General features: G+C 37.2%; 1 protein-coding gene across 2 annotated transcripts in view; it reads right to left on the reverse strand.

Annotated features, from left to right (window-relative positions):
• Positions 1-296: 296 nt before the first annotated feature.
• The window catches only part of LOC103957392 (receptor-like protein EIX2), a 31,189-nt gene continuing 18,663 nt past the window's right edge, over positions 297-12,822 (reverse strand). The window contains exons 2-3 of one of the 2 annotated variants that reach the window (XM_048566159.1): positions 659-2,737; positions 297-548 (exon numbers count right to left, since the gene is read on the reverse strand). In XM_048566159.1, the coding sequence (XP_048422116.1) occupies positions 662-2,737 (2,076 nt within the window). In that variant the 3' untranslated portion in view covers positions 297-548; positions 659-661. Of the gene's footprint in view, positions 2,738-12,822 lie in introns of both variants that reach the window. The other variant, XM_048566158.1, reaches the window with a different exon arrangement.

Here is a 12,822-nt window from a genome sequence, read left to right on the forward strand (position 1 = left end):
TGATGTTGCACAAATGGGAGACATTTTTAGTTGTGACGGGAACACAAGTGGTACACCACGTGTTTTAATAGGAATTGTGAGAAATTTTATTTTTTAAGTTATTAACTTTTTAGCACACATATTCCACCATTTGTTTAGGGTCGTCTCACTTATTTTGGCGTTTGTATAACAAGTTCAATGTAGTTTTGAAATTTTACCTTCGTTTAGTGCCGCTTTTTTTAGTGTCTTACACACAGCCCTTCAATCCTGGCTTTCAATTTGGAATGCAGTTTTTTTCATCCATTAATTCATACAAATTGGGAAAAATTGAAACTAAAACCATAAATACTTGTGTGAAATTACAACTCGACAATGATCCAAATACATCTACCTCTAATGTATTTGGAGAAATTCCAACTTATTGTTACAAGTAACAGTAGAGCTCTTCATTCTGTAAAATCTCTTCTTCCATAACTTTGAGTTATTGCATTCTTCTTCTCCTTCAGGCTCCTCCTAAAACCGAAAGCCGAAAGGGTTAGCATGAAGTACCAAACAAGACGATGAACGAGCTACAAAAATTCAGGTAAACCATAGGCGTTAGCCGTTAGCCGGGATTTTAAAAGAGAAGAAGACATGTATGTTAATTGTAATATTATTCATTATGTCACAGAAAACTTACAGTTTATTCATTGAGCATTCTTCGTTGCCTAAACAATGTCACCCTGACATAAAGCCAATCATTTAAACCATTCAAGAGCTTGAAGTACGTGTATCTCCATGACCGGTTGAATATCAAACTCCCACAAACTCCCCAGAATCCAATGACAAATCCAAGCCCCAAAGTCACATAAAATCCAGGTGTTATAAACCCATCATTATCTTCATCTTGATTCTCAACCACCGGTTTCTCCTTCAGGGTAGTTTCCTTAGGAGAGCACATATGTTCAAGTGGAATTCCACAAAGGAGAGGATTTCCGGCAAAAACAGAGGCGTCATAGGGTTGTAGTTGAGACCCGATGGGAATTTTTCCAGACAGGTTGTTGTTGGACAAGTCCAACTTACCAAGGCTAGATATTCCAATGAGACTTGTTGGAATTGTACCATGTATTTGGTTGTTTGACAAATCAAGCAAATCTAAAGACTGCAACTTCCCTATTTTTGGAGTTATTTGACCTGTTAAGTTGTTTCTTGATAGGTTTAAAGAAATCAACCCCACAAGATCAGTAACTTCACTAGGAATCTCTCCTGTTAATCGATTACTTGACAGATGGATACTCTTTACAAGCCCCAGAGTACTTTTGTATTTGGACATTATTCCATTCCATATCAAGGATGCTTCGTCATCATAAGCACCAATATAAGCAGTGAACAATGACGTTGGGTGAGTGATGGTTAGGCTTGAACTTCTTCTTAGAGCCAAATTAGTCAAATTGTTGAGACATTTGGGTATACTTCCGGAGATGCTATTGATCGAAAAATCTAGAATCTGAATGCTTCCCATATTACACAATTGTGATGGAATGCTTCCATAGAAGTGATTAGAGCGGAGGATAAGAATAGTCAAATTTGGAAATCCAACCCCTAACCATTCAGGTATCAAACCTGATAATTTATTTTCTCCAACATCAAAAACCACGAGACTTGAACAGTTCTTCAAAGATGAAGGCAATTCTCCCACAAGTCCATTATTGTTTAGGTTCAATGTTTGAATTGAAGATAAAGAGCCCATTGTGGCAGGAATTCTCCCCCAAAAAAGGTTGTCACTCAAATCAAGAACTAAAAGATTTTTGAAATGAGTCCAGTAATCGGGAAGTTCTCCATGTAAATGGTTGCTCGAGAGATCAAGCAATCTTAAATTACTTGCGTTAATTGGAAACAACAAAGAAAACGACCCTGAAAACTTATTGTGGGAGAGACAGAGAGATGACGAGGCTTTCAATAGGAATGGAGGGACTTCACCTTCCAATTGGTTCCAACTCAAATTTAGTTTACAAGAGAAACATACAAAATTGATTTGCGAGTTTGGAATTGTTCCTCTAATTTGGTTGTTGGAGAGATCTACATAACCAATTTCAGGAGCATGAGACAGCCTTTCCCAAAACCAACTTGGAAGGATATCAGAAATTCCTGCATTAGAAATATCAAGCCACCAATAACTTTTCTGAGTTCGAAGCCAATTTGGAAAATGTGGACCCATCTTGCAAGACCCCAAGATTATAGAATCCAATTGGAAGGGAGGAACCCATGTAGAATGGAAGTTTAAAGTTAGGGAGGTAGAGGACAGAGACAAAGATCTTAATCTGGAGAGACCCGAGAAATGACTTTCTGAAATCACCCCTTCAAATTGGTTAGAAGAGAGATCTAGATATGAAAGAGAGCTCATGTTTCCAATGACATCGGGAAATAAGCCAGTTAACTGGTTGTAAGAGACGTCAAGATGAACAAGGCTGGCATTGTATTTGGACAACCAAAGAAATATGGAAGAAGTGAGTTGGTTGGAACTGAGGTCAACATGAGCAAAAGAATTTGAAGAATTTATGTTAAAAAGAGTACTGGAATGGATTACAGGAGAAGGAAGACTGCAATAAGGCAGAGACAAGTTTGTAAGTTTAGGGAGCTTATTAACCACTTCCAGCCAGTCAGGAACATTACTGAGATTATTGAAGCTCAGGTCCAAATATGTTAAAGCAGAAAGATGAGGCAGCCATGAATTCATGTTTTCTACATTAGCAAAGTGATTGGACCTGAGATCAAGATATTGCAAGCGTGTAAGGTTTCCGACCTGGCTTGGAAATCGACCACCAAAAGCAGCAGACCAGAGATTGAGGTGTCTTAAATTGGAAAGAGAACCAATGAAATATGGAAGTTGGGTCCCAGTGAAGTTAACGGAAGAAAGGTCCAAATATTTCAAATGCTGCAACTCAATTAGTTTAGGACTCATCATTTTACCTTGAAAATAATATTCGAGATACTCTAGCTGTCCTCTCTGTTGAAGTGTGAAAGCTTCAGGCAAATAATTCCATCCAAGATTAAGTTGAGTAACATGGTTGGTTCGGTTGCTGCAGTGGATGCCTGCCCAATTGCAACAATCTTGCTTGTGTTCTTCTCTTCCCCACGAGGAGAGGAGATTGTAGTCATCCACGAGGCCCAGTTTGAAAGCAAGGAGTGCTTCTCTTTCCCTCTCAAAGCACCTCGTCACTCCTGCTGAAGAAATATTATTGACTCCAAGGGAAAGGGAAGGGTTGACAACGCATTGTAGTAAAATTACCACCACAATTAAAGCACGAAAGAGTTTGTTCAAGCATCTGATTCCGTCACCCTCCATCTTAATTGAACTAAATCAACCAAGAGACAATTGAAGAAGGAAGAAGAAAAACTGTGGATTCAGGATTTTGATTTAGGAGCAAAAGGAAAGCTGCAAGTGTAGTTCAAATGGTGAGGACTCAGGGGGTATGGAAAACAACCTGACAGTGTATTGTGTTGGGTGTGAATAAATGTTGGTTGGGAAAACTAAGTTTTATAGTTTGTTAGAATAATGTATTTGCCTTAGAGTTAGGCACGAATCTTACTTTACATGGGCTGCTTTCTCTCAAGTCAAAAACGTGTTTGTTGTTTTTTTGTGTATGTAAGAAAGAGGACTTTCGTTGAATTGGGGAGAATCCATGCGTGGGACAGGTACGGCTTCAGGCCATAACAACTCATAAAACGTCTTTTAGCTCTTGAGAGAACAAATTAACGTTTATTTCCAAAAAGTTAGAAACAGTAAAAAAAATTTGTCCGCAAATTAAATTCCACACGTGTGACTTAGTGATGAATGATTCCCACTATTCTCTCTCTTGCTCTCTCTAGTATGTAATAGAAAATAAAGCCTGCGCGATGCTGCGGGTTTAAAATTAGAAACTTTAATAAAAAACTTCCGATACTGTTCACTTTAACGAAAAACCACATATTTACACTAAAAAATCAATTTTGATACTATTCACTTTACCCTTTATTTTGTCCTTATCGTTAAAATTAAAGTTTTTAAGCCATTTTCATTAGTTTTCTGTTTAAAATTGCTAGAAAGATTATGTTTAGAAGATGTAAACATTATGTTATAGAAGAATGGAAAAAGTTGTTTAAAGAAGGTATCCTGAAAAGAAAAGGATTGAAATACATGAAACAAAAATTGTATCACAATAGAATTATATTATGAACAAAAAAGGATTGAAATACACAACCGAAAGAAACATTATAGAATCCAGAGGAAACCGTCTTAACTCATGAGAGAACAAATTTACATCTATTTTACAAACAAGTTGCAAATAGTCAGAATGCCTAATTCATGTTATTTGGACCTGACTAAAATAAACGGAAAATGCCTCAACTTTTGAGAGACAAATTCACATTTGTTGTAAAATCGACGATGTGTGTACAGTGGAATAAATAAAACAAAACACAAAATTTACGAGGTTCCTCTACAGTCAGTGTGACTGGAGTACGTCCTCGGTCAGCAGTGATGCTTTCATTATAATTTGGAATAATAGGAGTACAAAGATAACTCTATGTATTCTCTTTTCTCCTCTTCCTCTCTTTCTTTTTCTGCTCTCTCTCTACATGCGGAGTGCTCTATTTATAGAGCAACTCCAAGCACACATCTTTGACAAATGATCTCCGCATATCAATATTCTGCCAAGGTTTTCAACCCTTTGGCAATGTTTTCAACCCTTTGGCAGGTATTCAATACTGTGGGCATTCATTACCCACTAGTATTTTCAACACTCCCCCTTGGATGCCCACATATCAACATTAGTTGCCTCGTTAAAATCTTGATCTATTTTTGGATGCTCCCCCTTGATGAGTATCTCCCCCTGATTTCAAATTCTTTAGGCTGATCATTGATCCTGCTGCTTTAGTCTTTTAGCGGTGATAGTTGCCGAATGAGGTGTTTCACTTGTTGTTAACTTTCCACAGACTTGTTCTTGAACTGGGTTGGAGGGCCTTTCTGCTAGACTTCCTCCAAAGGTCTGAATTTACCTATTTTATCTGGAGCTGAATTTTATTCAAGGGTGGTGGACACTTGATCTTGAATCGGACTTGTGATTTCTTCAAAGGCCGTCTACACTTGATCTTGAATGAAATTGGATCATGAGGAGCTTCATGTGACAAATGATCTTAGACTTTGTCGGGGATGAACTGAAATGTGTTTGTTGTGCTTGTCTCCACATGCTTCAATGTATCATTTTCACTTGCCTTAGTTGCTCCCCTTGCAGAAGTGGTATTTTCCTTATGCAGGTTTGGCATCTTCTCTTGTAGTATTTGTCATCTGATACAAGAGTGGAATGCAAACCTTGTATTTGAATGGACCATCACTTCTTGGTGGCAGCGCAAGTTTGAGTGGAGGTTCCGACATATTGCTTTCTTTATCCTTGTCTTGGCAGGTAAGAACAAGGACAAAGGAAAGGACAGGGAGATTGCATGATATGAGATACTCTTGCTCTCGTCCCTGATGATATGAGATACTCTTGCTCTGGTGTGACTTGTTTGTAGAGGTATTCTCAGAGAGGAAGAAAACTGAGTATTTCGAGATACTTTGTGAAAGATGCATTCTCGGAGATGAGGAAGAGTTAGATATTTTTCAGTTCTGCCTTGCCATGGAGGACAAAGGTTGACATATATATTGATTTTCCAATAGCAGGTAGTAAAGCTGTGCCTTTACTCTTGTCAGCAACTGTGGTGTAATTAGAACAGTAAGATTCACGCGTTTTCAACTTTATCAGAAATCTTTGACAAAGTTGCACGTGATATCCAAGAGCTGAGATTGCGTCTGAGAGATGTTGACAGACGTCATGCAGGGAAATCCAGCTTTTGAAATTCGAAAATTGGTGTCTCTTTGATTTTTGAATAAGTGGTCCTGTTGCCCCTTCTATTATAGAGAGATCAATTTTGTTGAGAAACACTCAGAAAGTTGTTGCCTGCAAAAATTTCCCTTTCTTGCACTTCTGAGATTTTATCTGACTTCCTTCATCATTTCTGAAAATGGCTTGCCCATCTAACATTTGTTTAGATTTGAGTCTCAGGATTGATACAGACGAGCAGCGTCAGGATAACGTATGGCGCCCGTCCTTCTCAACTTCTAATGGTCCTCTTACGGTTGGGGACTCTGTGATGCAGAATAACATAACTGCTACAGTGGTAGCCAGGAATCTTCTCACTCCAAAGGACAATAGAATCCTTTCAAACCGGTCTGATGAGGCGGCCGTTCAAGACTCATTGGCTCTCAGTGTTCAATGTGCGGGCTCTGTATCCAATATGGGCCAGCGTCTACTTGCTCGAACTCACCAAGTTGAATCATTAATGGCTGAGGTGGCAAGTCTTAGACAAGAGATTAGAGGGCTCAAGCATGAGAATAGAATGTTACACATGCTTGCAAATAATTACTCTACGAGCATGAAAAGAAAGCTCGACCAGCTACTAGAATCCGAAGGTCGGACTCAAAATGACAATCGGGGGTTCGAGTCTTTATTCCAAAGACATCCATTGTCTTAGCTGTCTGGAGTTCCACCAGGTGTTGAGACTCCAAATAATCAACTTCTGGTGTCTTCCCCTTCTGGGGTACTTCCGAGTACTGAGGCTTCACATGAGTAACCTTTGTGAAGGTTCCCTTCTGTTTGTTTGTTTTAACTCATGTGTATGTAATTTCTCGGAGATATTAATAGATAAGCTTTATTTCATTCAGTGTATTGTGTTAAATACAATAAAGCATATATTTCACTAAGATATGGTACTTCTGGACCAAATATCAATTTATCTTTACACTTGCGAAGATAAATGATTATTCTTAGTGTCTAAATCATTTGAGTATTCAACTCATAATCTTCAATCCATACGATTCTTTAATGTCATAAACATCGTGGATAAGATTCGTGTTGGCATATTGTTCGATTCTGCAGTTCGAGACAATATTTCTCTCAACACTTTATAATCTTTCTTGACTCTTCAGGAGTCCCAATTTAATATTATCAACTCTTACAAGAGATTTTAGTATGTTGCAACAATACCATAATGAAAATACTCACTAAGGCAATTTATACCATCCATTGGTATTGAGTACATATTTTATGCTTTACCTTTCCGGGGCTTACTTCAAGCAACTTAAATCCTTCAGGGATTTTCTACACTTCATGACACATTTTCCTTTAGAATTTATACAGAGCAATTTGCTTCCATGTATATTTGAGGGATTTACTCATGGAGATATGATGTGGGCGACTCATAACCCTTCATATATAATTCTCCATTCATATGAACTCCTTTACAACCTTGTGTCATATCATGTGAATGTATTTCATGGTATTACAAATGCCCATATGTAACCTTCTAGGTTCAACATCTTTTGGCTATTTGTATTGTATCCAAGTATATAAGTCTATTTTTCCACGTTCTTACAAAATTGTAATGGAATTGCCTTTCTCCATTTTTTGCCCATAATTTTGTTGATGGAAAAAGAACGGGACTCAATATCACCACAGCTCATTGATGAATTTAGTAGCTACTTATAAAAACCAAAATTACCATTGGTTATTATCAATCTTTGATCCCATATTCTCATGTGCATGCGCATGCATAAAAACTTTTCATTTCTTTTGGGATATCCATTGCCTCTTCAAGGGCATTATACTATCTCTTCCAGGATAGTTATAATTTAGAGAATACGGATCATAACCTCCTTTTGAGCGTTATAGAGCTTGGATTTTAATCTCCACTTCGGGAGTTAAGTCATTGGAACTTATACGTCTGTCATGCTTCATGCATGAGACATCAATATTCCCATATCCGCGGATTAACCTTTTCGGGACAAGTATCCTTGCGGCAACTGTTATGTGACAGTTATGCAATAGTTCAGTAGTGCCATATTCTTCTTCTTTCGAATGACTGAACCTTTTGAGTCTGAGGATCTGCCACGCTTCAGGCGTGCAACAGATAAATCATTTGCTGCCATATTATTTTGTTCAATACGGACATTAATTCTTGTAGGCACACTTGCAGCAAGTATATGTGATTTTATCACTTTCGTTGCATCATTAAATGCATCTAGCATTTGATTTGCATATTGTTGCATCATTCAATTATTCTCACTTTGTTTGTATATTAATTGCTTCATGAATCAAAATACGACAAATTCTCTTCGTTCTTCTGGAACGGTTTTTTCTCATCATTCTTCTGGAATGATATTTGCTCATCGTTCTTCTGAAACAAAGTTATTTTCTCCCCCTAACGGCAGGAAAACTGTCTTATCAAAATGACAGTCCGCAAACCACGCGGTAAATGTATCCCCAATCAAGGGTTTTAAATATTGAATGATAGATGATGTTTAACATCAATGCCTAATCCGCAATGATGCTTCATTTCAGTATATTGTGGCAGTGCAATAGGCACATAGATAACCAAAAACTCGTAAATATATAATGTTTGGCTGGTTCCCAAACACGAGTTGTACTGAGAAGTATTGATGGTTGTCAACAGGTCTTAACCAAATCAATAATGCATCATGTAAAATGACATGTACCCATGTAAAAACGGGCAATTTTATTTTCGTGAGCAGAGCGCGGGTAATCTATTTCATCCGCTTAATAAATGCTTCTGCTAAACCATTTTTGAGTATGGACATAAGGAACTTCTGGTCCTTATTTAATAGTCTTACAGACCGAGACTCTTATGGCTTTTATTGCAATTAAGTTGAGGCACTGTGGCACTTCAAACTTAAGATACTTATCAAGGAACTTTATGTCCTAATCTTGAGGATCAAGGGACTTTATGCCCGATCTTTTTGTTTGATGGAACTTCAGGTCCAATCATTTTTATTTGATGAGGATCAAGAAACTGCAGGTTCTGATCTGATCAAGGAACTTCGAGTCCAGTATGTACTCATCGTAACAAAAAGAAGTACAATAAATAAATTAAAGCAATAGGCGGTAATTCCAGCCATAATGAATAAATTGCATTTAAGTAAATAAAGCTTGTGACAAGGGCTTTAATTCAGCACCATTCACATAAATCAAAACTTAAAGCAGTAGGCGGTAAAACCGTCCATGATAAATAAATTGCTTTAAAGGAAATAGAACTTGTGAAAGGGTTTTAAACCAACACCAATTCACATAAATAACAAGAAGTATCATATCTCCTTTTATTTATTATTTTTCTTTCTTTTGTCAGTACTTATTCAAACTTTACTTTTCTTATTTCTGTAGCATGGTGCCATGCACCAACAGAAACCATTTAAATGATTTTGACTAAATGGTGTCATGCACTATTCAAATCATTTTTTATATATATATTTTTCTTATGTTGCAGTCAACATCCCTTTTTTCTTCTTTCTCTGTCTCTGCTAGTCTCAAAACGCAGGGCCAGCTGGGTAGTTATGGAAGTTGCCCAAATTCAATTCAATCCAAAAAGGCTACAAGAGACTGGCGTTGTTCTTGCATGACCCAAGGAACATGTCATCGTTAAGCAAGAACTTCCCTACAGAGACATAGATGACAGTGGGGTTGACAGAGGCACACGAGAGGGAGGCCTGTGTGGATTCATTCTTGCCATCACCATCTCAAACAACCAAGTATTCATGGGAGTTCTCAAGATTCGTTGAAAACAACGTGATCTGGGTTTCCAAGTCTGATGAGATTCTTCTGGATCTCTGGAAACCAGTTGTCAAGTACGAGTTTTCTCATCTCGTGACGACTTCAGGTCGTAAATTTCAATTCTCACCGGAATTCGGTGGGGCGCTTCTGGCGCAGTGGGAGAGACGAAAAATGGACATACCTTTTATTCTGTGAGATTTTAGATGACGGAGGTGAGAGGTGAATAGTGCTTCATCGGATTTATGGCGTTGTGCTTTCCACTGACATAAGAGCTTTTCGTGCTGATAACGTGTTGTAAAATCGACGATGTGTGTACAGTGGAATAAATAAAACAAAACACAAAATTTACGAGGTTCCTCTACAGTCAGGGTGACTGGAGTACGTCCTCGGTCAGCAGTGATGCTTTCATTATAATTTGGAATAATAGGAGTACAAAGATAACTCTATGTATTCTCTTTTCTCCTCTTCCTCTCTTTCTTTTTCTGCTCTCTCTCTACATGCGGAGTGCTCTATTTATAGAGCAACTCCAAGCACACATCTTTGACAAATGATCTCCGCATATCAATATTCTGCCAAGGTTTTCAACCCTTTGGCAATGTTTTCAACCCTTTGGCAGGTATTCAATACTGTGGGCATTCATTACCCACTAGTATTTTCAACAACATTTTTTTTCCGAAAAAGTTGCAAACAGTCAAAAGTTGTTTTGGAGGATAAGAGGAAGGATGAATGACTCCCACGAAATAGATGATTCTTCTCCACTTTTGTTTGTTATTTGTCTTAATCACGCTTTAAAGAAAAGTAAGTTTGAGAACAACCTACAAACCAAAATTTCCACGACGCAAGTGGAAATCCATGCAATAGTTCAAGGTTATTGACTCAAATGGTCAAGCATGTAACATGTGTGAGTGGACCAAGTACTTTTCTGTAGGTAAGTGTAGCAATTAGAGGATGACTCGTCTCTCCAAGATAATGACAAAGCCTGCAACAATCAACACAATTCTGCGTTGATTGTTTCGTTCTGTTTACGTTTTAGAAGTCTTTTTATTTTTTGTGGAATTAGAAAACAACATATATACACGTTATTTGGACTAAGCTATAAATCGCGGAAACTGTCTCAAATCTTGATAAAATAAATTTACATTTATTTTCCAAACAAGTTGCAAATAGTTAGAATGCGTAATTCACATTATTTGGACCTGGCTAAAATACACGGAAAATGTCTCAACTATTGAGAGACAAATTCACATTTATTTTCCAAACAAATTGCAAAAAGTCAAAAGCCGTTTTGGAGGATGAGAGGAAGGATGAATGATTCCCACAAGATACATGATTCTTCTCCATTTTCGTTTGTCATTTGTCTTAATAACGCTTCAAAGTAAAGTACAAGTTGAGGATAATAGGGACTTGCAAACCAAAATTTCCACGATGTAAGTGGAATTGTATTGTCTTGTCTTGGACCCCGTGCGATACTCCATGCGATACTTCAAGGTTACTGACAGCAAGTTCTCAAGACTTTACGGTATTTCGAATAATTACGCTGCAACTGGGGTCTTTACAAATTTAGTCTTGGCGTTATTAGATTAGAAGACACACAATAATTGACCGACTTAAATGTATTTGCATAGAAATTATGCTAAATTGCTGTTAGTGAAGAATCATCACTGTCATTTGATCAAGACAATACTTATGGTCTTTTAGCACAACAGTTCCTTGTGTTTTATTCTCTTGTGACTGTTCGTTTATCAAGAGGACTAATTCAAAAGACATCAAGCAGATAGAGCTTCAAATCACAACTCATAACAACGAGAATAATCAAGCAAGCAAAGAGAAATAAATCAAAACCTGAGATTCTTATCAACATGCTTGTCCCTTATGAGCTCTGCAACTTCCTCAATACCATGAAAAGCCTCAAAATCCTACACATTACACACAAGAAAACAATTGAATCATAAAAAACCCATCATTGCTCTGAAACCAATCACAATAAGGGCTGTTTTCAATTGGATGTATTTTAAGCATCCACATATCTTACGTCTTCCCTTAGAATTTCGAGGGAATTGAATCAAAACTTTATATGGAATCTCTACAAATCAATAAAACTCCATAAATTTGACGCAAAACTGAAGTTTGAAGCTTTACCATTTGATTAGCTGATTAATCCAACATCATAGCAATCAAAGCATAGGGAACTTTGTAGCCTTACTTCTTTACGGAAATGGATCCTCTCTGGATCCATTCCTATCTAATCCACCTAGTTCGAGATCCGGACCGTTCAAATTTGATCCAACGGTTACAAACATAGGGCTCCTTTAAAAGTGATAATAACTTTAACCGTTGGATCAAATTTGAATGGTCCGGATTCCGGAATAGGTGGATTAGGTGGGAATGGATCCGGAGAGGATCCATTTCCCTTCTTTACTGTATTTTCATAACTTGAGTTAAGTCAGATTACAGTATAATTTTCACCTCAGTGATCAGGGAGTCAAATCCAAGCATCTAAGGCTGCAAATCAATTTAGAGAATTAAGGGATTTGTGAGATATACTTGAAGTCGAATGGTGATTATTGTATTTTGGTAAACTCTGATTTATTGTGTATTTGACTCGTATATTTAATAAATCGATTTCAAATTCATTCCAACCTATTTATTCTTCCATATCATTTTTAAATGAATTATTCTTCAAACTTGTTTCAGTTTCTTTTTATTTATTTTATTTTTATTCGCATATTGGGTGCAAGATCAATTCTTTCATCATTCCGAGTCTGGGGCGTGACAATACCTCACTCAATGAAAATAGTTGCCGGAATCGCTAGAAAAAAGCGAAACAAAATCAAAATTTCCACAATGCAAAATAAAAAATCCCACGGTATTAGAAGGAACAACTTTTTCATGCAAACTGAGACAATAAATGACAAAAAATCAAAATTTTCACAATGCAAACAGAAATGTATTGACTTGACTTAGTGATTTTTTGTCTTGAATTTATTACATGTATTTACCTTACCATTTGGCATGAATCTTTCAGTCTCCGTCTCCAATTGAATGGTAGATGCAGGCAGGGATGAAGCCAAAAAATCTGTATAGATGAGGGCATTGTTAAACAACAATCGTTTACAATATTTGAGGACTTGAAGTGTACTTGAATATCTCCATGACCTATTGAATATCAATGTCCCACAAACGCCTCAAAATCCAACAACGAACCCGATCCCTATACTGATGTAAA

This window comes from the organism of the source record quoted next, unplaced genomic scaffold (assembly GCF_019419815.1).
Source record: "Pyrus x bretschneideri cultivar Hongxiangsu unplaced genomic scaffold, Pyrus_bretschneideri_v1 Contig40, whole genome shotgun sequence".
Classification (NCBI taxonomy): Eukaryota; Viridiplantae; Streptophyta; class Magnoliopsida; order Rosales; family Rosaceae; genus Pyrus; species Pyrus x bretschneideri.